The 27,931-nt window shown below is 38.7% G+C and overlaps 1 protein-coding gene across 2 annotated transcripts; it reads left to right on the top strand.

The window, feature by feature from the left end:
* Positions 1-1,829: 1,829 nt before the first annotated feature.
* On the top strand, positions 1,830-26,808 carry klhdc8a (kelch domain containing 8A). 2 transcript variants are annotated; one of them, XM_088424420.1, is made up of 8 exons: positions 1,830-2,082; positions 10,989-11,307; positions 11,949-12,159; positions 17,624-17,788; positions 17,896-18,114; positions 18,747-18,848; positions 23,173-23,321; positions 25,994-26,808. In XM_088424420.1, exons 2-8 carry the CDS (start codon positions 11,143-11,145, stop codon positions 26,045-26,047), a joined length of 1,065 nt encoding a protein of 354 aa, XP_088280546.1. In that variant the 5' UTR covers positions 1,830-2,082; positions 10,989-11,142; the 3' UTR covers positions 26,048-26,808. The 2 variants fall into 2 exon arrangements, with proteins under 2 accessions (XP_088280546.1, XP_088280547.1); XM_088424421.1 differs by lacking the exon at positions 1,830-2,082 and adding an exon at positions 7,254-7,901.
* Positions 26,809-27,931: the final 1,123 nt, after the last annotated feature.

Raw genomic sequence — 27,931 nt, forward strand, 5'->3', positions numbered from 1 at the left:
TTTCCTACCTTCGGTGCATACTGAAAGTGCTTTACACGAACCCTTTTTTTTGCTTACTTTATTATTTGCTCGATTATGGAATGTAGTCTGCTCGGTAAGTGAACAGAACAAGAATTTCATTGGGTGCTTTTATGCATATGACAATAAAGCTCTTGAATCTTGAATCTACTGATGACATGTCAGGAGCAACCGGAGATTCAGTGTTTTGATCAAGGACACTTCGACACGGTCGCAATGATTGGGGATCCAACACACGGGTTCTCGGCTGGAAGGCCACTACGCTACCACAGAGCCATGCCATTTGGATTTAGGTTTAAATTCACTCTGGACTTGTGCATTTTCTTCTCACAATCTATTCAAATTGATTATTTGATGTGTAAAGTGCCTGTAAGTTTATCAAACGTCCTGGTTGTGCAACAATGCATTCACAAATAGGACATGAAAAGAAAGGAACAAAGAAAGAAAGAAAGAAAGAAAAAGAGAAAGAAAGAAAGAAAGGTAGGTAGGTAGATCGGTAGATAGATAGATAGATAGATAGATAGATAGATAGATAGATAGATAGATAGATAGATAGATAGATAGATAGATAGATAGATAGATAGATAGATAGATAGATAGATAGATAGATAGATAGATAGATAGATAGATAGATAGATAGATAGAAAGAAATGGCGTCACAGATTGACTTTGCTTGGTATCTTGGCGTCAAATCATCTTAATTTGCATTTTCAACTCAAACCCAAAAGAAATCAGAGAGATGTGTGCCCAGTCATTAAGTCATGTCATGTGAAGAAGGGTCATAGTCGTGCAAATGAGTGTTCTTCTTAAAATACTTTGCACTCGCGAGTTTTCAATTTGTATTCGCAGGAAAGAATTCAAACACACAAAATTTAAAAACGTACACACACGGATAACAATTCAAACTCAAGTGAATTTAGCTGTACTCATATGAAGACAATTCAAAATTAACACAACTTAGAATAATACTCATACAGATGGTTTAACACGCATGCGAACGGTTAAATATGCATACATCTTTTTGACAGAGATCTTACTCCTTATGTAGTGAGGTTTTTTAAAAGCGCCAGAATGTGTGGAATGGCCTTAAACTAAACTTAAGTAAACTTACAGGCTCAAAATGATCACAAGATAAATATTATTGCTTCCTTGGACTTGTAAATGATGCCTAGATTACTGGAAATAAAAACGTAGAAATAAAACGACCTAAAAAAAAAACAACAATACACCAGCACCATCTCAAGGCAACAGCTTCTATTAATATTATGAATTTAAAGGGTTCAGAAGTGTTTTTGGGGTTTTAATATTACTGTCATTATTACTATGACATATTACTTGTTCTATCTTTTTGTGTGTAACACCTTACACGACCGTGTTACAGCAAAACGTAATGCATTACAGTAATTACATTACTTTTGCATTTCATTACTCCCAACACTGTCCCTGAAAAGAAGCAATGAAATGCTTTCAAATAGCATGTTACATTCAGATAGTGATGAGTTGAAAAATATATTATAACTACCTTTAAAGTCATTTGTCACCTTCCTAAAATAATTGGCTGAAGTAATTTTTTCAGCTCAGAAAACTGAACCATTTCACCCTTCTATAAAATGTTTAATTTCATTTCAACTCAGGGTCATATATATTAATAAAACTCTGACCTTGTTGTTTGTTTTAATTATTATGATTACTATTGTTATTATGTTCTAATGACATTGAATGCACCACTAGTCACAGCACAGGCATTTCCAACAGAAAACGATGCTTCGATCCTTAAAAGGGATGAATTGAAATTCGCGCCCTCCGAGAAAGCCCAAGATAAATACTTCATCTGTGACCCACATAATAGCGACATTTCAGGCGGAGCTCCGCTTTGTCCCAACCCGCTTCTCCGCTGAGCACTCCCTGCTCGGTACAAGTGGAGCTGTTGGAACCTCGTCGCTTTCCATCTTCCTCCGCCAGAAACACCTTCCTCTTCCATCTCCATCTGCCGCCATCGAGAGATAAGAGGAGCGGGGGAGGGTATCAGCACACACCGACAGAGGGGCGATACAAACGGCCAGTGTGAGTAGCTTGTGACAGTCCAAACGGATACGGTTCCGTCCCAATATTCGCTTTGGGTTACAATGTCGTAAGTCGTTGCCTTGCTACAGTGATGCGAGAGATGGGCGTGGGGGCGCAGGCATAACAATACAGAAAGTTAACGTGCAAACTTGATGTACTGTGGAGCCGAACTGCCACTTGTACGAGGGTTATATTTTGAATGCCGTGGTGGGCTCGTATTTTCCTCTGATGTCACTTCTAGAACTCGTTAAGAATCGACCTGTTCGCTCTTCAGAGACGAATTACTTACGGTGAGGGATATATATGCTAATGTATTTAAAGCACACTGTTGAACACAATAGAATCATGGTGAACATGATGGCTTTAGAGTACACTTCTACTTAGGACATTAATAAAAAGTGCATGTTTTCAATTGATAACAGACTATTATAAATGCAGACTAAATAAACACATATAGCCACTTAAAGCAGGGATTTCAAATGCATTTTACCTCAGTTGCCACATGGAGGAAAACTTATGTGGGTGGGACTGGTAAAATCATGGTATACAGTATAACTTAAAAAATTGTGTCAGTTACATTTAAATTTTTGTGATGTGTACTACCCTTGTCCTAATTCCCCATGAATAGCACCGGTCAACTGTAAATATATTGTTGTAAAATACATGTTTATATAATAATAAGGATAGGTAAAATTCCTTCTTGGTCCTCTATATATGATTATAGCCAAAATAATAATCAAACTATTTTGGTCTGTATTTAAATCGCAATTATTCATCACGATTATTCATCATGTTTGGTCAAATGTCTATTGTCCTTTTTTTTTTATTGCAACACAGCGAACTTACTTTCTGAGTGCAAACCAATGAAAAAAAAAAGTCTACTTAGAACCAAGCATATTATTTATTTGTAGCAATTTTTAATCAATTAGCAGTCAAAAGGTCACTTTTGGTTATTTCAAACCAAATGTATTCGGATTTGTTAAAATGGGTCTAAATTAATAGCTAGCACTGTATACATTTGTAATCAGGTGAGAAACTCAACACCATTTCACACTGGTAAATCATTTATTAGGGTGAGAAAAGGCAAAGGCTTTTGTCATGCAAACATATGGGAAACATTGCCCCCTAGTGGTAGAATGACAAAGTGCTTGATTTGACTTGTAATTTAAAAAAAAACTGTGCTTGACTTTTTAAATGTTAAAAAGGATCGGCTTAATTAATAGTGGCAGCCAATATCGTGATCGCGATTAAAATTTTATCGATTGTGCAGCCCTAATATATCCCAGTATAGTAGTTTTTCCTTAAATTGCATGAAATGAATAGAGAGCGTGTGCCAAGGACAAAGAACCTACACCGCCAGTGCCAGATTCATCTTGCTAATTTCCTTCATTAGTCCCGGCACAAACACAGGAACAGCTGTGCTAGAGCTCTTTGGCATTTTAATCTCCTGTAAATAAATAACTGACAACATGGATGTCGAGGCACCGAGCAAAAGGAGAAGCGGATAATTCTGATGCTCCATCGTTGTGGCCACAAAATCACGCAGCACTTTGACTCCCTGCTAAAGACAGCCTGTTGAAGCTTATTTATTTTGGATAGTATCAGATGCTTTGAAGTTTGCATCGCAGTGCATAATCATGAATGTAATTTGGGCTTCATCAATCTCTCAAGACCCATTGATGGTATTTTTTACTTTTACTGTATATCATAGATCCAGAAGGCTTGTTTGTTGCTATTGCGCCTGCATCCGTGACGCATAAGTTTTGCACACAGTAATAGTTCCCCGAAATAATGAATAATGTAAACTATCACTCATATTGCTGCGCATTCATACTATCAACAAAACTATCATAAAAAAAAATGCTACTACCAAAAGATTTTGAAATTATATAGTTTATTGCTGCAATTTCAATAACGTGATCTTTTTTGTTCAATTTTTCTCTACGCAGTGGCGGTCCATGCATTTCACACTTCGCATTACTTGGCTACAAAGGCATTGAAACAACAATAAACCCGCATCTGCAATTAGAATTTATCATTATACTCTATGTGATACTGCCAAAACCTAAAATAATAATTTTAAATTATTTGTTCCGCAAAGTTTCATGTCCACCAAGTGTCAAATCGGCACGGCATGTTGGTGACGGGTGTGGGAAGCTGGATCCAAAATGCAGAGAGGCAGAATATGAGATGAGCTCAACAAAAATATGTATCACTGTCACGGACCCAAGAGCACGCACAGACAGGTGAGTCTAGTGACAGAATGTTTATCGGCAGAAGGATACTTGCGAGCGTCGGGGCTGACGGGTTTGAACCCCTGGGGAAAGGCGTTCTGGGGATCAGCGGGGCCGGAGGGTGGAAGGTAATCGGGTGATGGGGAACAGATGGGACGGGGACTTAGACGAGCTGTCAAGGGGGTCGGCAGGCTAGGGCGTAGTCGAACACGGGCAAGGTCAAGGCACAGAAGGTCAAAAGTAATCGGCAGGCTATCGGCTAGTCGAGGGGCAGGCAGGGTCGATCTACGGGCAAACATACAGAGTGGAATTCTGGCAAAGCTCGGCGTGACGCATGGAGACAATCTGGTGGGTGTGAAGGGAAGAGACCGGGTTTTATACTGGGCGGGTGAGTGGTAGCAGGTGTAGGTGTTCGGGGCTGATTGGCAGGAGGGCTGAGCAGGTGTGGTGAGGCTGGAAATTGGGTGGCTGAGCTGGAGAACTGTGACAATTACTCACAGCACCTGGGCGAAACACGAAAAAACGCTGGATCAAAAGTATCAACAGAAATAAAAAACAAAACCAAACTCACGGGGTGAACAACGACAGCGAGACATTTGCGGAAATGGAACAATTGCTGTGGACAGCAAAAACAGCGACATTAACAATAGACATTAGACAATTAAATAACTGAATAGGCACTTTAAAAATTACGCAAACATGAAACAGCTGGATGGAACGAGAGGCACCGTGGAGGAGACACTAGAAATGGAACACGCTCTTGACAGGTGACACAAATTACACTAACGACAGACGCCAGGGAAAAACAACATGAAGCCAAAAGCAAAAAAAAAAAAAACTCACGTCACAAAATAACAGCCAGACAGAATGTGACACCAAAAGCAGGCAAGTTTTAACAAGATTGTACGCTAAATTACAAATGGCAGTTTAATATGAGAACATCATTTTATTTACCAGTATTTTTTTTAATTTTAACACAAATTGAATATGAATAAAATAAAATGATGATAGAAATTAAAAATGAAAAAATACATAAATAAAATGCTCCCAAACAGTTGTCCAGCACTTATTTCAATAGAAAATCTATGCTTCTCTCTTTCATCAGAAAAACTTGAATGACTTGCTTATAGCGTTTCTGTGTTTCATTTCCAATAATAAATTCCTTTGTATTGCTGAAAGTCATGTCGGTCCATTTTCCGTTTTGCTCTTCTTCAGCCATTGTGGGTTTAAAAAAATTAAAAAAACGAGTAGATTTGAACTTTCTGCTAAATGTATGCTTTGATGTACTGTATGCTATGCCTTATGGTTGCACTTGCTCATAATTGAGTAACATGTTTTTTTTTTTAAATAACTTGATTTCACCACTTTAAATGGTAAACATGGTGGATCAATACAGTATAGGTCCGCCTTCCTACAGTGAGCATCCAGTCATGCCACATCCAACGTGAGGCCTCTAGATGGCGATTATATGACTCGATTGGCTACTGCAGCAGTGTAATAAGAATATGGGCCCGTTTACATGTCTCGTTGCACACGGCACAGAAGGCCCGCAACTGTCGAAGCGAATGCCCAAGTGCTTCAGGCGAAGGCAGATTTCATACAGCCTGGCAACACAAATTAGCTGAACTATAATTGGCTAAAAACTCTTCATATAAATCTACAGCACTTGAAGGATCGTAACCAAATGATATAATATGACACGAAAAGAACGGAATATGGAGAATAATTTTACAGTATATATATAAAATATCTATATTTAGTAAAAATAAATTTAAAATGAAATTGACTTTATTATAGTTATTATAATTATTATAGTTCATTATAGGTGTTGTAATGTCAGGTTATATTAGGCCAGCAGAGAAGGCCTTGCTGGCCCTGACGGCCCACCACTGTCACAACGTCAGTTTCTGGTATTTTTCCATGCCTTTACACAAACATTAAAAATATTTAAAGAATACAGTCAGCCCCCGGTTTACGAACACCCTCTTTTACGAACATTTCGACTTACGAGCGTGGACCACGGAGTTTTTTGTCCCCCAGTTACGTGCAAACCTTTCGTCTTACGAACAATCTGACATGCCGGCCATTGTATTAGTTCAGATATTTTCGCTCTGCTGTGTCAACAAAATCAATAGACGACGCTGGTCACGGCAACGTTGAATGCTATTGCTCTTACAATGTCATAGTCACTATCTCAGTCACGGTGTCAGTCACGGAGTCAGTCACAGAGATGCCGATATGCTATTGGTCGATTAAGGTCACGGTCTCGGTCTCACTCACTGAGATGCTATATGCCGGCATCACGTCAATCACAGAAATGCCGATATGCTATTGGCCGAACGCCTTTATCTAGCTTGATGGCACAGCTGGTCGGGACGGAAGGAAGGAAGGAGAGAAAATGAGTGAAAAACGGAAGGAAGGAATGTTGTGAAGACTTTGCAAACTTTATCTGTTAGACATGGCTTCTAAAATTGCAAGTGGCGGTAAAAGAAGAAGTAAGAGGATGATGACAATAGAAACCAAGCAGGAGATAATAAAAAAAAAATACGAAGGAGGCGCATACATAGTTAACCTTGCTCGTGAGTATGGACGGAACCGCTCGGCAATCTTCTAAGGGCAAGACTTTCCTTGCCGGGGGACGGACCTCGCTCAACAACAAAATGGAGATGCTTCTTCTATTATGGATTAAAGAGAAGGAAATCGCCGGTGATATGTTCTAGTTTGAGAAAAGTTCTTGTTTAAGAAAATAAATAAATAAATTCTGCAGGTTGGTCTCTGCTTACCTCCGCCTCCACTCCGCTCAAATCACGTCACCCCAGAGGAAAATGTCATTTATCCTTTGTGTATCCATGTTAATTAAATTAACTACACAGTAGGTTATGGTACCGATTTTAAAGGTGTGTGTAAATAAATGTGGTTTTATCTCTGATTTAACCACGCGTTGCCAGTCAATGTGTACGTACAATTGACATTGTTATACTACTTCAACGAAATCATCTGCTCACGCATGACACGGAAACGCTGATATGCTATTGCTCTTACAATGTCACAGTCACTGTTTCAGTCACGGTGTCAGTCACCGAGATGCCGATATGCTATTGGTCGAACGCCTTCATCTAGCTTGATAGCACAGCTGGTCGGGACGGAAGGAAGGAGAGAAAATGAGTGAAAAACGGAAGGAAGGAATGTTGTGAAGACTTTGCAAACTTTTATCTGTTAGACATGGCTTCTAAAATTGCTAGTGGCGGTAAAGGAAGAAGTAAGAGGATGATGACAATAGAAACCAAGCAGGAGATAATAAAAAAAAAAAATGAAGGAGGCGCACGCATGGTTAACCTTGCTCGTGAGTATGGCCGTAACCGCTTGGCAATCTTCTAAGGGCAAGACTTTCCTTGCCGGGGGACGGACCTCGATCGACAACAAAATTGAGAGGCTTCTTCTATTATGGATTAAAGAGAAGGAAATCGCCGGTGATATGTTCTAGTTTGAGAAAAGTTCCCGTTTAAGAAAATAAATCAATAAATTCTGCCGGTTGGTCTCTGCTCCCCTCCGCCTCCACCCAGCTCAAGTCACGTCGCCCCAAAGGTAAATGTCATTTTTCCATTGTATGTTATTTAATTTAACTGTACAGTAGATTATGTTGCTCATTTTTAATATGTTTATAAGGTCGTGATGTTTTTACCTAAGGTTTTTGCGCGCGTTGCACGCATTCACTAATTAACATAGGTTTGGATTGCCCGTCTTACGAGCAGTTCAAGTTACGAGCGTAGCCGCTGAACGGATTAAGTTCGTAACACGGGGGCCCACTGTATGTTACAATTGTGACTGATAATTCTTCCAGTTTGCTCAGAACAAACTGGCACATTAATGCTTTGCACATAGAATGTCGAAGCTCACTTGAAAAGGTTTATTATCATCTCTCATTTTTCATAAATGTACTTTTTTTAGTTGGGCAACATTTTTTAAATTTTTTGTTTAATCTTATTTCATAATGTAAATATTATTGAAGTTATAGCAAATGAAAAAGATGATAAGGTCATTCTATTCTTGTTATACATTTTACTGTTACATTTATGAATATCTGTTGTTGGTCTTAGCTCACATCTTGTATATACAGTTTGAACCTTAAATGTTGTCCTTTTTACTGCGCAATTTTTGAACTTGTAGTGCACGTGCAAATTTTTACTGCACAATTTTTTGGGGACTTTGTACATTTCTGTCGGGACTCACAGTTTTTTAGTCCCAGTCCTTTCCAGAGGTAAAATGAGCAATGAATCAGTTATATTTGTTGAGGTTGACAACATTTGGGTTTGACATCGAAGCATGAATATGAGGATCAAATTACAGTTTAGAGTTGAAGCTTTGAGGAACGTTCGTTGCATTCAGTCAGAGTTTCATACAAAGACACAAAGTAACAAGTGAATGACATGAAATGTGAGCATACTAGTGTTGACCAAAGAATTGTGGAAACAGAAGGTCTGCTGAATTGAGGTTTTTTGTTGCTGGGTGGATCTCTCCAAATAGTATTTCTTCGGCTTTGTGCAAACATGAAGTTGGCCGGAGAAAGCCTTCAAGAACAGATCGTGTTTTAAGAAACTTGCCATGGAAAGCAGAAATGTTATGATGCATTGGAGCAGCCTGACTGCCATTAAGCCTTGCAAGGGAATGATAAACCTAAGCTGTCAAATGCTGGTGTTCTGGGAAACGCAGTCGTGCGTCAGTAGGGGTCAGAGCAGGAATCAGAAATATCAGGGAGAGAATGCTTAAAACTCCACACTGAAAACCCAATCCTTGATCTATCTACCTCAGTGCTAGGTCATTTTATTGCGAACACATTCAGAAAGATTTTTGTTTTTATTCAAGATTTTCAGTTCCGTTTGGTTAGGGAGAAAAATTGAACAGTTTAATTTTTATGTACATGCACACAGTAAAGTAAATGCACATAGTCAGTGACAATGTAAACTTAACTTCTTTTCATACCATGAGGCCATTGAAAACAATGAAAAAAAATGAATAAAGAAAAATGAAAACGATCAAGCACATGTATAGTATACTGTATACATAAGTTGCAAAGATTAATTGATTGACAAATAATCAATTATCAAATTAATCACTTTTGATATTATATGACTCAATTTAAGACCTACTTTAATTTAAATTGAACCTTTCAGCAGTACATTTTATCTGGTGTCTGTAGTCCTCCAGGGAAGCAAATCGAGTATTTTGTGTTAAATCAAAACACAGTACAACCTTTCCAAACATTTACTTTGCAAACATTTTTGCACCTTTTTATGTTACAGTACAAAACAGTAAAGTGAAACCTAATTTAGATATGTTTCTGATGTTTTTGCATGGTCAATTGGAAAGTTTCCTATTTTGAATGAATGAATTGAATACATATCAAAGCTTTTTTAAAAGCCAAATTCTCAGCAAGTTCATCAACAGATTAATCTGTTAGTAAAATAATCAATAGTTGCTGTCAGATATCAACCTAATGGAAACTCATCTAGGCAAGCCAAGTTTATTTACATACTGTAGCCCTTAATCACAACACAGTCTGAAAGGACTTCACAAGTGAAAGAGTCACAGTGACTATCACAAATTCAGAATGGACTCCCCTGAATCAAGCTCCTAGAAGGGCAAAGAAAAACTCTCAAACCCACCCGGGAAAAAATAACAAATCTTGAGAATATGGCTGTCACGAATAGTCAACATCCTTGACAATGGTGATTACGTAAATTAGTCTGCAGTGTTTTGCCTTCATCAACGAGTCGCTTTAACATATTTTTAACTTAATTTCCTCGTTATTTACTCATCTCAGTAGCAGCACGTGTTCTTCTTCTATCAGGAAGTCCCACAGTATAAGTGTTTATACCCCGGGGTGGGAGTGGGAGGGGTTATAACTCAGAACTCGCTCTGGTGGGCAGCATTCAATTAGTTCATCTAGCCTCCTTTCCATGCTGGGAGAAGGGAGCAGGAAAGAAAGAGAAGGAAGCTGCAGTCAAACAGACAGTTCAACTAAAAGCATGAGGACAAACAACTCCCAAAAAATTCACCAATTTTTTGTCTATCTGAGCATTCACACAAATTCCCTGAATATGCCTTGGACCACGCTGAGCAATATCAGATGTGCACATTGTGACCAAACCAGTATCACATCTGTCTAAAACCTAAGATCATAAGATACATGATGCAGGTAGGCCTTTGTGCAAAAAAAAAAAAAGTCAAACCACCTATACTGAATGTCAAAACAGAGGATATTATTTGATCAAGATTATTCTACTCTGAAACTTGGACCATTTATTAACCTGCACCTAAAGAAATTGATACATGAGCTGTATGGTGGCAGTAAACCTCAGCTGAGCATACTTAACAACAAGCAGCAGTTCTGCAGATAGTTTCGATTCTTCAGCAAGTCACCCTGGTGAAACTCACTGTCGACCTGAAGATAAAGCAATGTATTTTTCACATTTTGAATTACAACAACCACCGTCTGCCTCATTAATGTCAATTTAGTCTTGCCTTGTAGACAAACAATGCAAAACCATAAAAATGTTTTTGTACATAGTAATTCACTTAGTAGAGCTTGATCAAAATCACTTCCCAACTGTTTTCTTCTTTACTTTCCAACATTTAATTCTAAATGTGTTCTTCTCTGTACATATTTTGCAGGCTCCAATTAAAAGCAGAGAGGTCACCCTCGTGGTGGGAGTCAGGATTTGTCTTCATTACAATACTCTTAGTGCTGACTGTCACCTATACGATAAAGCTGGGGCCTTCTTCACCACCTTTCTTCCTGCTAACTCCCCTGTAAGCTTCTGGGACCATGGCAGTGCCTTCAGCTCATGAGTTTCACTGGCAGAGCTTAGCACGACTGCCCAGTGGCCGTGTCTACCACACTCTGTCAGAGGTGGGAGGGCAGATGTACATGCTTGGAGGATGTGATGCTGCAGGGAGGCCATGCTCCACCTTGGAACTATACTCTCCAGAGGTACAAAACACAACACGACTGGTTTGCGATGGTTTGTTAGTGCAGTCATTCAGTTGCTGTAAATACCGTAATAATACATAAGCAATAATCTATTCTGTACAAGACACATGATTGCTCCCGGCGCGACCATCGACCAATGAGGGCAGGAGAAGATTCTACTCCCGAGCGGGAGTAGATTACAACCCCTTCCCTCGGTGGTCAATGGTCACGCAAGGGGCCAATCGCGTATCTTTTAGGAGTGCCTGTGGCACTCATGAAACTAATACACGCTATTTGGTATAACCGTGCCTCTCCATGAGACTACAGCCAAAGGGATGGGAATGGGAAGGGATAACTGTACAGTTACTGTATAAGGACCAATAGCAGACCAGCATTGTTGTGACGCGTTGCAGTGGAGGCAGTTTGACGCCAACAGAAAATAAGAGCAATTTCCTAAAATCTTCTCAAGAGGGAGGCAAAACAACAAACACAACCAGCCCTCGGGTACTGACAGTTGTTGATGTTAATCGCAAAGCGGGATAAATGCCCTAAAGAGGGGATGAATAAAAGTCAGTATGAGAAAAAACATTTATTGCTCATTTATTGCAAAAAACGAGGGATTACTGAATATAACTTGAAAGAATCAATGTTGCTGATTCTAGGGAGACCGATGGATTTGCCTGCCCTCTATGCCCACCCCACGTGCCGGAGCTGCTGTGGCAACCCTTGGAAAACAGATCTTGGTAGTGGGAGGAGTCGGAGAAGATCAGAGACCACTAAAAGTGGTGGAAATGTATAACACAGAGGAAGGAAGGTGGAGGAAGAGGAGTGCCCTACGGGAGGCTCTGATGGGCGTGTCCATAAGTGTAAAAGGTATGCATTTAAGATATTAATCAATGAACTATGTTTCTTTAAAATAAATGGCATACCTTTGGATAACATGATTTTTCCCTTTTAGAAGATGTATTATTTGTAGTAAGGACTGCACAAGTACAATTCTACTGCGCTCTGAAGCTGCCTCTCTGAATCCTCCCTTGTTGTTTGATTTAGAAGTGTCTAATTTAGATGAAGGTTCCCCCCTTAAAAACAACATGGCCAGAACCCAATACGTGTCTTTCTATGTGTGTGTATGATTATTCCAAGTGTAGAAAAGCATTCTGTAAAATATTTTGTAGATAACAAGCAACATGACATTGTCTGGGGCCAAGTTTGGGCAGGCTGGTCAGGGTCGTCCTTCCCATGGCGAAGTTCGAGACAACAACCTTCTCACAACAAACATTGTTTCATTGCAAGTGGTGCATCCATTCTCACGGCAAAGCATTTCTTCATTGCAAGTAGTTATATTAATTGTAGCAAATGTATAATCACTACTTTTACAATTATTCTGACAATTATGTTTATTATATTTTGTGCCCTTATGAAATGTGCAAAATCTTCTCAAACCGGTTACTGTATTAAAGTAAGTAAGGAAATACCACAGTTCTCTGCCTTCTGGAGTCACCGAGTAGCATCCAGCTAGATAGCATTTTCTGGTATTCCACTACCTAGCGATGTTTCCGTGATTATCATGAAATTGCAGTCCATGAGTTTGTTGTGTAGCGTAATCCAAAGTCGCAACTCATCAATCTTGTTTGCCAATCACCACACATTAGTGAGGAAAGTGTGAGGTTAGCTAGCTAGCCTAGCTTTCACGTTTCCCCCGCTTTTGTTTACGGTTGATGCCTGTGAGCACTTCCAGTCGACTGGGACGTCACCGTCACAGGTCACTGCATGTGTCACTAAAATGACGGTCTGCTGTTGGTTGGCTTCACGGCGTCCCTTAGAAGTTGGTCTGCTATTGGTCAGCGTCACGGTGTCACTAAGATGCCGACATGCTAAAGACTTGATCTCGTGTGAGTGCTTACAATATTGTATATAAACAATAAATATTCTTCGGCTACATCGCCCCAACACTCGCAATCGGCAGCCGTCGTGACATCGGCGAAAGTGCCTGAGTTCTGGCAGAGCGATCTAGCCACGTGGTTTCAGCTTATTGAGGCGCTGTTCCACCTGTGAGCAATCACCGCAGACGTCCCACACGGTATGCTGTGAGAATGAGTGCACTGCTTATAGAGGAAAACGGTCTTCATATTATTTTGTCTCAAGCAAGAGGAAGGCTGCTCAAGCATGCCTTCTGGAGCTCTCCTGCACCTGTGATTTTCAGAGTATCTTACAGATAAAATATTCTGCAGAATGTCTTCTTACACATAACATTTTATCATACATGTATTAGTTTTTCACCCACATGCTCACACATAGAAGGACAAGTACACTAGGTTCCAGCCATTGCCTTTCCCCTGATGCACTTTTGCCCTTTTTAGGACCGGAACGTTCATATAGTTAGGGAACTCTGTATCAAATAAAAGAATGGGGGTTCGGAGAGGCCGGCAGAGCGCAGTAGAATTGACCTTGGCCAGTTCCTCTTCGCTCCCCTCATGCATGAGCTGGAAAAAGACTGCCTTGTCTCCTTCTTTTGTGCAGTTTCTTACAAATGCCTAATGAATGAACCTGACAAGTAGGTTCAAGTAGTAGATACAAGATAAAAAAATAAAGACAAATTTAAAATAGGTGTCAAAAAGATATTAGTTGTTAGTTAATTAATTTGCATGCTTTGGAGGGGGGCAACAAAAGGAAATGATTTTTATTCAATTTTATATATATATATTTTTTTTAGTACTCCCCCTTAGATGAAGGCAGCAGTGTGGCAGTCATGTTCACACAGCCTTCCAAATTTATTTAAGTGGTCCCATTTCTTGAGTTCGGAATTTACTCAGTAATAGCTATTTCAAAATAATGATGCACTCTGTAAACAATTGTGTGTTATATTTAGAATGTATGGAGTATCATTTGTCTAAACTAGTCTTCAATCCATTGCTTAAAGCTTTATCTTCTCATTATACATCACTTCATTAAAAGACAAATAATATGACAAAATTATCAATAGAGCTAAATGAAAACAAGCAGGATATTTTCAAGAAGATATTCTGTCACCTAATTGACTAAATGGTGACATTTCGTTGAATCGTTGTTTTGAAAAGAGCAGATAATGAATCTCCAGATAATGAGGTTTGCCTCTTACAAAATCATTACAAATTGTTTTTCAAACTTTTTGGTCAAATTAGTCTTTGTGGGTTGCGTAGTGACTGGTATTGCCTCAAAAGTAAAAATGTTTGTGGGTTTGAATACATTCTATCATAGCACATTTTTCCCTCCATAGCTTCCCCTTGCAGCCCAAAATGTACATATTTTAGGTAAAAGTGGGGAAATACAGTTCATTAAAAGAATAAAGTTTCAGAGATCAGAGAAGGTCTATCACATTCTTAAGTCGGTTAATTTCTTAGCAAATGACTGAGCAGATCACTGCTGATGGGCCACAGTAAAAGGGGATTCTGAAGTTGGTCATAGATATGAAAAACTATGCTGAAAATGCAGAAAAGGACGAGTGAATCACCGAGCTGGAAAGCAGCAACACAGACTTAAAGCAGGACAACAGGATCGAAGACATGATGTCACAAGACTCCGAGTCAAACCGCACTCATTGAGAACTGTGAAGAAGTTTACTTCTTTGTAAATGATTTTATTTCTGAAACAATCAAAACATATTAAAAGCTACCTGGTCTTGTAGGGAAAACAGTGCTGGTGAGACCACACTCAAAAGCAACAATTGAAATCAAACATTTTATCTTAACCCATTCGCTGCCAATGACTGCTAGAGAAATCAAAGATCCATTTTCACTGCGCTGGCAGTGAATGAGTTACTTATTCTACTTCTTATTATATTTTGCCCACATAATATCATAGAATAAAAATGTAAAAATGTATCATTTGCATTCAATCTGCCATTTCGCAGAAGAGGTTTTATTTCATTCATTGCAAATGACTGTTATAGATGTCAAAAATCCAATTTTACTGCCATTGCAGTGAATGAGTTAATAGCAATGAATTTTTCACATCATGGGAATGTTTTGGTCTGCTCCCCTCGAAGACAGTACAATACAGTAGTTTTTGAGCCCGAATGGTCAATTCGCGTCCCAATTTTCACTTGGCCACTCCAAAAACATAATTTTTTTTAGTTATTTAAGCCATTCAGAAATTCACTTGCTGGTATGTTTTGGATTCAATTTGAAATCACAACCTGATGACTGATCATGCCAGTTTAAGAACTTGTGGTTAAGAGGATTCATACTTCCAGCAATGACAGCAAGTCGTCCAGGTCCTGAAGTAGTAAAGCCACCACAACATTCAGCCAAGGCATTTCCCCCAGCTGTGAATGGAGGAAGGACTCCACACCCAAAAATATACTCCGAAAATATAGTCTCTCTCCAAAAATTCATGACTTCAATTTAAATTTAATTCACCAAACACATATACACCATTGACGTGCAATAAAACAAATACTTAAAAGAGAAGTAATATTTTAAAATGTATTACTGTATACTAGGGTTAATGACCTCAATAATCACTTACCTGTTTTAACTCTCTTACACAAGCAATCATTTTGGAACTGATCGCGCTCTCCAGTTGGCGAGTTTAAAACTAGCCTATCACCAATCCAATCACAAGAAGGGGCAATATATACTGTAGTTGTATACAGTATATGTTTATTTACAGCATATATGTTTTATACTATTTATATTCTGTCTCTACAAACATTAGTATTTAGAAAATAAAACAGTTTTGCCATAGTTTAAAAATGTTTGCCATGCCCAAAACAAGAGATGCACAGGCAGAAATATCAATGACTTCTCAAAGTCTTTCAGGACCTGACCAGACATAATGTGATAGTTTAGTCAGGTAAAACACAAACAACCTGCAATAATGGATGCAGCAACTTACTGTAATTAACTATATTTTAATCACATAACATTAACGTGAACTCTACGAACTAGGGATGGGACGGGATCTCGTGCGGCGAAATAAAACGCCACGAGATTTCTTGCTCGCGCAAGCCACGAGATTTATTTCCTTTTCACTTTTTTGGAGAGTCGGCTTGTTGTGCAATGGAGGACAACTTGACTGATGGATAGGCTTGCGTGCTACACTCCCGTACAGTAGGTGGTGGTAAGCACTAAACCATTGTTTGCAATCCGCCGTTAATTGGAGAAAGAAGAAGAACGCGCTCACTCAAGTACAGATACATTGGAGAAATACACGGTCCGATTACAATTTTATCTTCTGAGTGGCAATGTTATGTTTTTTTCCCAATAGAGGAAAAGGATGGTAACACATTGCCTGATAAGACAAAGACAGTTTGTAAACTTCAAAAAAGAAGCCATACACCACAGCTAACGCAAACTGCATGCAACGGCATTTGCAAGTTTACCACCAAAACCTGAAGCGTTAGCCAGCTTTTTGATTTATAACAAGCAAGCAACAATAAGAAACGCTTTTGCATCGCCGCTTGACCCATGAAGTGCGAGATCTACCAAATCAACATGGGATAATGGTATGTATATCGCGCCTGATATGAAGCCATTTTTGACAGTGGAAATGTACATCGCTCGGTATGAAGCAATTTTGACCGCTTTCGGCCGATAATTGACACCCTCGATCGCGGCACGAGATCCCGTCACAACATCACTTTAGCCGTGCAGTAGTTCCAACATTTTACAAGAAAACCAAAGCGGAGGTCATTGATGCCATGAAAGATGCAAGTAACTTTGCCATCACGACTGATTCCTTTATTTGCTTTCAAAAGTGCACCTTTCCATCTCTGCGACATCAGTTGGCAGCGAACATGTCACTATTTGCATGAATGTTTTTTGTTTGTTTGGCACTTAAAACATTTGTTTTAATTTATTATTGCAGCAGCATATGGAAAAACTCAGGCTGTGTATTACAGCCTGCTCAATAAAAATATATCATTTTGAAATTGAAGTTTAAATTAGCAATAACAGGTCCGATTACGTTGACATATGTCCATCAAAGGTATTCCAGTAACACACCAAGCCATACATCCATAAACTCATGTTATTTGCTGCTGAAAACTTATTAAAAATTCCATCACATCCGTGTTCATCCTCACATTTTTGATTGTAGCTTGTTAGCGTGCAAGCATTAGCTGATTTATATACTGTAGTAGCACTGCTGAGAACGACCTGTCATCACCGACAGAAAATGTTTTTTCAAAAGGACGTAACTTCAAGTTTAACTGTTTTGAAATTGTTGTTTATTGTAAATAGTTCAAACATTTTTAGTTGGTGGTTTTCACTTTTGTATATACTAGATCATACTGTATACTATAGCAAATGTATTTTACAAATTAAAGCTTTAATTGTGTGTCTGTGTGTGCTTGTAGATAGCCGTGCTCTTGCTGTGGGTGGAATGGGTGCTGACTTGCTGCCCCGTAACATCCTTCAACAGTATGACTTTCGTAAGGATGTGTGGGCTCTACTTCCTCCCATGCCGACCCCGCGCTATGATGCCAATATACATTTATTGGACTGCAAACTCTATGTTGCAGGTACTTTCTAACGTTAATAAGTTCAGGCAGAGAGTGCTCTATAAACTACTTTCATGTGTACTTTCATTCTTTATCCATCGTCCTTTTAAAAAAAAAAAAATGTTTAGGTGGCCGACAGTGTAAGCGGCCTGTGAAGGCCTTTGAAATGTATGACACCGAGATGCGCTCATGGACTACACTTCCTATGCTGTCATGCAAGCGCTCATATGCAGGTGTGTTATGGGACAGTAGTGGGCGGCTGTGTTTGCTGGGAGGTCTGCGCCAGGGAGGTGGACATCAGACCTCAAAGTTTACCAGGAACGTCAACATCTTTGACTGTAACCAAGGTATGGACGACCTGGAAAAAAAAGCAAAAAAACTTCCATGTTTCCTTTTAAATTTATCACATTTATTTATCACTCCTTTGAGCTTTACATGAATCTGCAAGACAAGTAAAGGCAAAGGGACTTTTTGAGGAAGTTGGAAAAAATAGCTTTTGTTGTCTTTAGCTTCTACAGTTGTGCTAGGTATATTGTGGGAATTTATTTTAAACAGAGATTCGTTTTAAACATGATAGTCATGAGAATAATCTTATACTGTACTTTATTTTATATGACGTGGCAGTTAAATGCAGGGAGGCGCTGAAATAACTTTTTCTCATGGAGTCAGATGGATTTGTATTCCGTTTGGGAGATTAAATCAACTGCATTGCTCTGTATATATCTCTGGGTTGTCTCAGTGTGCTTTATCACTTTTGTGAGTGCTAAATACATAAAAATCAGAAATCTGGCAAATACTTATTCACAGCACTATACTGTAAGTACAGCAATGTGATGATTTTTTTGTGATTGTTTATTTTTCTAGAATAGGCCCTATTAACGTTTTGCTATAAATTCTGTATAACTGTTTGATTGAAAGTTATTGCCATAAATTCTGTTGTATCATTTCTCCTTTATCATTCTGTATTACCCTGGTTTAGGTACATGGCTGAAGTCAGATGAGACAGTGTCCTTGAAGACAAAGAGAGCTGACTTTGTTACTGCTTTGCTGCGTGGCCGTATGGTGGTAGCAGGTGGCCTGGGTAAGACGAAGGAGTGCTTTATAGTATATAATGGAAATGAAATCACACCGATTTGAATGTCATCTGTGCAATACCAAATCCCAGATCCCGCTGGTCGCAGGATATTGAAAGTGCCGTGAAAAGGTGCTAGCACCACGGAGTCATTTGTACTGTAATCCAATGTCTATTTTTTTTTTAATCCAAGCCTTTTGGCGACTCTCGCTTTTAGGGCCATGACTGTTGGGTCATTTGCTGTCGCTCTCATTCAAGGAAAAAGAACCCAGCCTGCAATGCATTAGCCCATGAAAATGTTTACCCTAAGGGCTCTTGTTTGGTAGACTGGCGCTTGTGCACTTGCTCTGAATACCAGCACATCTTCAATTACGTTCAGTATGCAAGTCTAGTTTTCTGTGTTTGAGGATTTGGTTGATATTACTTAGCATGCCAGCGCACCAAAGCACATCTAACAATTTGGTAACAGAGAGTGGACTTCCTGATGCATAAAAAACATCCATCCATCCATTTTCTATAGCTGCTTATCCCCACAGGGGTTGCAGGCTTGCTGGCTCCTATCTCAGCTGGCTTCGGGCAGTAGGTGGGAGACACCCTGAACTGGCCTGAACTTCCCAGCCAATCGCAGGGCACACAGAAACGAACAACCAATCACGCGCCCAATCACACCTAAGGACAATTTAGTATGTCCAATTCACCTGCCATGCATGTTTTTGGGGAGTGGGAGGAAGCTGGAGTGCCCTGAGAGAACCCACTCAGGGTTCATGCGTGTTCTCCCCAAGTTCTCAGCAATACTCTTCTTTCCGGATCTACGTTTGTGCTCGATCTATGTTTTTTTGGCGCTGCCTCTGGCCGCTGTTGATATTACATACATAGTGAGAAGGATGATGTGGTTTTTAGAGCAGCCAGCCCCCTCCCCCCTGTCTGCAATATAAGTCTGGCGTTGACCGTTGGCCGCTGTTGATATTACATACATAGTGAGAAGGACGATGTGGTTTTTAGAGCAAACCCCCCCACCCCCACCCCACCCCTGTCCGCGATATAAATGTAATGCGTTAACCGGTCCGTGGTAATCAGAAGGTTGGGCACCACTGCTCTAAATAGTATAATAACTCAAAGTCAATACGACCAACCTTGTTCAACTGTAAACACACAAAGGAAACAGGTAAGGCTTACTTTATCAGTTCATTCCCCATTTACGAATCCCAATCTCAATATTGATACATATATAAGGCGCACCAGATTATAAGGCGCACCATCAGCTTTTTAAAAAAAAAAATCAGGATTTTAGGTGCACCTATTAGTGTGGAAAATACGGTATTGTAATATACATTCCAAAAGATGAATCGGAATATAAGAAAAAACATGCGTTAAACTTAGCACCTAGACCTGTTACCACAAAAAACAGCTTTTTTGAAAAAGTCCTCTTTAAATAGACATGTAAACTTTAACTTTCAGAAACAACACATGACACAAAAAACATTTTCAGACCATCTATAGCAGTTTTCCTTCATTACTCATCTGAGTTTTAATGAGACTTGGTACACTGCTATTGTGATTTTGGCATGGCAGCGCCACAGTTTATTGTTCTAGGCAATAAATTATTAAATGTTTCCTAGCAATGCCCTCACCTTCTCTGAGATGTACAGTCCCCTCCAAAAGTATTGGAACACTGAAGACATTCCTTTATTTTTCCTGTAGACTGGAAATATTTGAGTGACACCAAAAGACAAAAATGAGACGAAAATTCAACATTTCCACTTTGATTTCTAGGTCTTTACATCTGGATCTGATGCATGATTTAGAGGCAAACATTACTCGTAGAGGAAATCTTTCTGACCATTTTTGGGTGAAAAATATTGGAACGTGTCTGACTGGTGGGTTTTGTTGCTCAGGTGTTTCCTAATTTCACTCATTATTTCAAATAAAGAGCAGTCGATGTTTGTAGTGCTCAGTTTGAGAGTTGGGTTTTTCCTTTGGAGATTGCACTTATAGTAAGAGGTGTAATCTTGAAAACTAGAGAGCTGTCTATGGGGAAGAAAGAAGTAATTATGAAAATGAGAGAAGCTGAAAAGTCAATCAAAGCCATTGGACAAACACTGGCCATAGCCAGTACAACCATTTGGAATGTAGTAACAGATGTCGAACAGGTAGACCATGAAGAATAACAGCAGTTGATGATAGAAACATCGTGAGAGCTGCAAAGAAAGCCCCCAAAACAACTAGGATGGGCTCATTAAGCTTCATTGATGATATAACACCTGATGGAAGTAGCAAAATCAACTCAGACATCCACAGAAACATTTTGTCTGCTCATTTAAAGAAAAATGCATCTAAACTGGTTGGGAAATCTTTCATCATGCAACAAGATAACGACCCAAAGTATTCTTCAAAAACAACGAATAAGTTCATCAGGCAAGAAATCTTAGTTTTAGACTGGCCAAGTCAATCTCCAAAGTTGAACCCCATAAAGCATACATTTTAAATGCTGAAGAGGAAAAGGGAACAAAGCCCCAAAACAAACATCAGCAAGAGGCTGCAGTGAAAGCCTGATAAAGCATTCCAAAAGAAGAATGAAAAAGTTTGCTGATGTCAATGGGTCATTGACTTGATACAGTAATTGCAAGTAAGGGATTTGCGACAAAATAATAAATCTTACTTGCTTTAATTTGATCTGTTGGCATTTTTTTTTTTTTTACATTCTTCGCGCAATAGTATTTCTTGAAAGTGTATCATGATATACAGTAAGATTTGCTTTATTTGATTTGATTTAGTTTGCTATTCACAATGAGGACTCAAAGAAAAAAGACTGAATTTAGGTCATTCTGTTTTAAATATAATGATTAATGAGTTCAACGCAACTATGAAAAAGTCCAGTTAAAAAAAGTTGTCAAAAAATGTAACTTTTTTGAAACTACCGCATTCCTCCGTCTACAAGTCGAGTTTTTTTTTCCTTTTTCAACTCTCATATTACGGGGTCGACTTTCCTCCACATATCTGTGTTTGAATGGCATCATCAATTTGAAAGCAAAATTAGTAATATGATGTCATTTACACATTTACATGGCTTATAATTTATATATATATATATATATATATATATATATATATATATATATATATATATATATATATATATATATATATATATACATATGTATATATATATATATATATATATGTATATATATGTATATATATATATATATATATATATATGTATATATATATGTATATATATATATGTGTGTGTGTGTCTAATTTGATATATTATGCATCTACGAGGCTGCGTAGATCATTTTTCCGGCGGACTTTGACCCTATATGAAAAAGAAAAGATGGCTTGGGGTGTTCGTTCAAGACAGAAATGCAAGAACAGTGGCATGGCACGTATGGATATGAGCAGGTGGGGAGAGAACCACAACAAAGAGCAACCGATCCACACTGTGATCTCGTCATGGTCGTCACTTGGGTGAAAAACTTTCAGCACAGTATTTCCAAAGACCTCCATTTCAAACAAATTTTCAACTACCTGTGGAGGAGTAATGAGGCTGTTTGCGCAAATGACAAGCAGGAAAGAGTGCAAGTGCAGGAATTAAATGGAAGGAGATATTTGGCGTGTCAGATAGTGATGATGACTTTGAGGGCTTTTAGATAAATTCATATTCAACTGTGTCAAAAAATAAAGCATTGAAACTTCAAATAGTTTTATTAAATGTGTCTAAAAGGGCCATAATCTTGTCATTATAATAACACACATCATGTGTTCTAATTGGACAGCCATGATATGTGTAACCACTAAAGTCAGGGATAGACTTATACCCGTGTTTTTGTAAAATTCACCCAAATTGAAGTAAAAATAAAAGGGGTTCGACTCATAAGTGAGGTCGACTTGTACTCGGAGGTAACGTATAGACATGACAAAAACCTTATGTAAATCCCCCCAAAAAATTGCACTCTCCAATGTGGAGCCGTACAGTGCCTTAATATTTGAAAATAAAATCCTCAGTAAAACTTGATTGACTCAGTTGAGCAATTTACCTGTGTGTTGAAGGTCCATCAGCAAGTCTTTTTCTATCAACATGGAAATGGAGGTTGGCTTGTCCACTGAGAAATACATTAAATGTTCTCAGCATTTTGACAACAATTGTAATAAAATTCTTTACATATTAGCAACCATACACAACCATATCTAACACATTACTTCAAAATAATGTGCAGCTTTGGCTGTGAGCTCGCAAATTCAAAAAACATAAGGTCTTTACATTGATCATCCATTGTCATGCATTTCAAGTTTAGTCAATTGCGCGATGACAGTGTTGTGATCTGATTAGGTCATGAGCCTTCTGCCCTGGACACAGCTGAGGCTTTTCATCCTCTGAAGAAAAAGTGGGAGCGACTGGCTTCCATGACGTTCCCCCGATGCTCGGCCTCCTCCATTGTCATCAGAGATCGTCTTCTCGTAGTTGGTGGAGTCAACCAGGTACACCGCGCATATGTCTGTAAAATGCATAGGAAGCTACAGTAGATCTGCAGCGGATGTTGTTCTCTAAGACATGAATTTACATTAAATTGATATTCATGACTGAGAATTTCCATGACACAAAACTTGTAAACCAGCATAGCATGATTGTCAAATTTATGAAAAAAAAAAGGATTGTCTTTTTATCTTGGGAAAAACATTCTCAGGCCTTCCCACTGCCTGGCAATCACAAACTGTTGAAGTATCAACTCAGTGCAGGAACAGACTGATAAGGTACTCATTCATACACTATGTTTACAGTGATAAGAATAAGAATACTATTGGGAGCACAGTTGGAAATTGTATCCTGTACTGAGATTATTTTGCACTATAGTAAAATGTAATTGTTGCGGCGACCAAGCGTTTGTCTCAACCCTTTATCATGGTTTCAGGATTTGGTCCACAAAGGTGCAACGTGGATATCTTTCTAAGGGCCCCTGGTTTACGGGATGAATCCGTTCCGCGGTTGGGATCGTAATGCGAATTCACCGTATGGCAGGCAATCCAAACCTATGTTAATTGGCTAATGCGTGTAAAACCCCAGGGTGAAAAACGTTCAGCACAGTATTTCCAAAGACCTCCATTTCAAATAAATTTTCAACTACCTGTGGAAGAGGAATGAGGCTGTATACTACGCTTGTTAGTATACATGTACACAATTAAATAACATCATAAATAAAAAATAGATAAAGGATTTATTTACCTTTGATGTGACGAGCTTGTTACAGCCATATTCCCTAGTGAGGGTATATCCTAGCCTAGCTTAGCCTTCTTCGTATTTCTTGATTATCTCCAGCTTCGTTTCCATACAAATACAATCTTGGGACCCATGGTTAACCAATTCAAGTTTGAATTAAGCACTAAAATGCACAATAAATTCAATATTGAAAGCACTCTCACATGAGATTAAGTCTTTAGGCAGCCATCTTTGTGACCCCGTGCGCCAACCAATAGCAGACCAGCATCTTAGTGACCTGTAACGCCGACCAATAGTAGACCAGTATCGTAGGGAGTCGTGACGCCGACCAATAGTGGACCAGCATTGTAATAATGTAAGCAGTGGCGCGTGTAGTGACGTATGAGCGCGTTGTCCCTAGTAGACACGCGCGCTCACTGACCGCCATGTTTGAGAAGAGAAGTTTTTGGTTTTGATTTTGTCGTAAGGTGAATAAAAGGGGGGACAAAAAAACATCCACAATGTCAGTTGAAAATGTAAGGCAGGGACGTCGTAAACCGGGGGTCCACTGTACAGTATTCTACAGAGCCCCTTTGGTGCCACGGTGTGAAAAAAAATGTTGCACTAATCCATACTCTCAATTTAGTAATCCATTTGCTCAATTTACTTAATCCTGCTCCGAGTTTTCTAATCCGTTCCCTCAATTTAGTAATCCATACCCTCAGTTTAGTAATCCATTTGCTCAATTTATTTAATCCTGCTCCGAGTTTTCTAATCAGTTCCCTCAATTTAGTAATCCATACCCTCAGTTTACTAATCCATACCCTCAGTTTTCTGTAAACGCGATATTGAAGGGAGGTGTCCCGGGGCGACAACGTGAGAGCAGGGTGACGAGAAGGAGCATGAGAGTGAGTGTAGAATAAACGGGTCTCGGCTGTTCCGCTCCCAAAGAAGTAAAGGTTCTGTGCTTCCCCTCATCTACAGTACATAACTAAAAGTGTTTGGAACACCTCATGTGGGACACGCTACATTACTAATAAGTAAAGATGAAAGGACAGTAGCAGAATCTGACTTTCGTAATCAATACATCTCAGTCAAAACATTGCCTGAACACCAATGATGGCTCTATCCATCAATGACAATGTGGACTAACAGTTACAATTACAAAAAAAAAAAAACATTTGTAAAATATTTTAACCATCCTTTGCTTAATAGCAAGGTCTCCAGATTGCAAACACATCAAAGCGCTTCCCATGATCTTATTACAATATCTCTTTAGGAGATAAAAATTCTGCTTCAGTTTGGGTAAGTTTTATACCTATTCAACATGAAGCACTTGCAGTTTGCCGTCCCTGCGCACTTCAGCTCCTGCTGCGCAGAGGTCAATGTCGATTCAACATTCAACTACAAAGTTGATTAAAGAGTGTATATTTTTGTGCAAGGGCGTGACCTTTGAAGGGCAGGTGCTCAAAGTTGAAAAGGTGGCACATGGTACTTTTTTATTATTGTGGAAACAATCCATTGTGGGCACAACATACTAATTAACAGTACAACTTTGTAACTCCCTACTAAATAGTCAGGTAAGCAAATGGAGAATTCCTTTTGGCGATATGATGAGGTAGAGGCCTGCTTTAAAGACAATGGACAGGTCATTGTCTGATTGACTTTTCCTTTGGTCTGGGTAGAAGCTTCAATCAAAGGCATTCTCAAACCTTGCAGTGCATTGCATATCATTGATGTGAACAGAATAGTAAATGACTTGCTATTAAAGGACACCGGGCACCAAAGTCAGTAAAGGAGCACACCTTTTGCTTAACATTATGTCAAAGTTGCTCATGAGAATTTAACAAATGACCAGTAATCATTATTCATCAATTTGTGCACGTGCTGAATGTCATTTTGCCTCTTCCGCTGTATATGCTGTTTCTTAGCATCTGTCTTTATTTGTTGCTTCCAGGTGCCCAGCTCGGCCAATGAGATTCTGTACGTAAAAGAAGAGGAATATCTTTAGTCTGATCGAAGATGAAAGAAGCCAATCTGCTGCAAGACTTTCGTCACAGGGCAGCGTGGTGGTGAAATACTGTATGATAATAAGCTGCCCCCTTGTGGGCTTTAATAAGACTGCAATCCGCGATGGCGCACCATCGGCAGGCGTGCAGATGACGCTTTTTATATGCAAAATTAGCTTTCTGAGGAAGTCGACGCATCTAATCTTTCTACATTGTACGTTGTAGTGCACACGTTTTGTTGCTAATTCCTTGTATTGTCGAGACTATTTGTGAGTGCTTGAAATTCATTGTACCGCCACCTAAGCACACTTTATGCCAGCCGCATTTTTTTTTGTGAGGTAATTGTTGTTACAGTACATCAGTATTTAAATTATTTTTTAAACTCAAATTCTACTATTTGCTAAATTAGTATTATTATTATTAGGGAAATTAAATTCTGATCTAAGAAGACATGCATCAATAATTATGAGGTGTTTTAATAAAATGTTATCTACTTGATTAATATTATTTTTTTAATAACAAAGTAAAATAATAACAGTAATAGTAAAATAAAACAATAGTAATAGCCTGTGGCAAATACTGGTTGGCGGTAGTAGTTAAGTTCTGTGTTGAATCTGACATGTTTTCCTCCGTTCTGTTTGCAATATACGAAATCCACATTTTAAAGTTGGATCGTATGACTGCTGTATTACAGTGCTTCAAATGTTCTATGACCTTCCATTTGCACTGAAGCTGAAATCAATAAAATATAAATATAAAATAAGATATTGCTTTTAGACACTATGAAATAGATAAGGGCATATGTATATATGTGTGTGTGTATATATATATATATATATATATATATATATATATATATATATGAGAGATAATAAGCAATACAATCATGGCCCATAGTAACATCATACTCAGGATATCATATGTACTGATTTGTAGGGGAGTGCCAAAAAACAATTTTAATCGGAATCGCCACTCATTCACTATGATTTCAATCGATATAAATGTGATTAAATCGATATTTAAATAAAATGGAAATTGATACGTTGCCTGGCGGCTTCTGTCCTAAGCGCTCTGTCATGGAGTTACCACGCAGTTCATTCCGAGATTGTAAAATTTGCGCAGTCTTGTCATTTCAGTTTAAATGGTTCTGTTCAGACCAACATACGGCTGGCGGCCCGACCGGGCCTATTGGATGATTTTATCTGGCCCGGCATAAATTTCTGAATATGTCAAAAAAAAAAAAGCGAGTCTCGACCTTATTTCTAAATACAAAACAAATGACCCCTTCGGCCGCTAGAGAGCAGTGTGAATGTGTTTAAAAAAAAAAACACGTCTAGTTTATTCAAGATAAGTTTATCTGGTTTCATATTAAAGACGATTAATATTGTGCCTCTTAGATTGATCTGATATAACCAAATCTTATTGGCCATGCACTGCTGTAACTTTTATTTTGTGTTTCTTTTTCATTTCAAAGCAGTATGACGATTAAGGCAAAAAAAAAAAAAAAAAAAAATCATAGCTTCCGCTTCAGTTTGTTAGTGTGGTGAGTCTGGTCAGGAGTAAAACTGCATCCAGTCAACTGTTAAAATAAACCAGTTTTTAAACACATTCACCGCCAAACACAAAAATATACATATATATTTTTAAATGCCATTGCTTGTGAACAAGTGTCTTGTGCTGAGAACAGATCCCTTCTCATTACAACATGTCGGATAGGCTACAAATGTAGGCTGAATAATGAAAGATATTTCTTGAAAAGGAAGCGAGAGTTTACATTTTTTTTTTACTGATCCGGCCCACCTGAGAACAGAAGGTCTGCAAGCAGGCCCCAGAGCAAAAATGAGTTAGACATGCCTATTCTAGACGACTCTTCCTATGCTTTTATT

The sequence above is a fragment of the Hippichthys cyanospilos genome, chromosome 9 (genome assembly GCF_059441005.1).
Source record: "Hippichthys cyanospilos isolate Australia breed blue-spotted pipefish chromosome 9, RoL_Hcya_1.0, whole genome shotgun sequence".
Lineage (NCBI taxonomy): Eukaryota > Metazoa > Chordata > Actinopteri > Syngnathiformes > Syngnathidae > Hippichthys > Hippichthys cyanospilos.

Coding starts and splice junctions, on each gene's coding strand:
- klhdc8a (XM_088424420.1), top strand. CDS start 11,143: ATGGCAGTGCCTTCAGCTCATGAGTTTCACTGGCAGAGCTTAGCACGA. Junction 17,789..17,895: donor CTGCAAACTCTATGTTGCAG/GTACTTTCTAAC, acceptor AAAAATGTTTAG/GTGGCCGACAGTGTAAGCGG. Junction 23,322..25,993: donor TAGTTGGTGGAGTCAACCAG/GTACACCGCGCA, acceptor TGTTGCTTCCAG/GTGCCCAGCTCGGCCAATGA.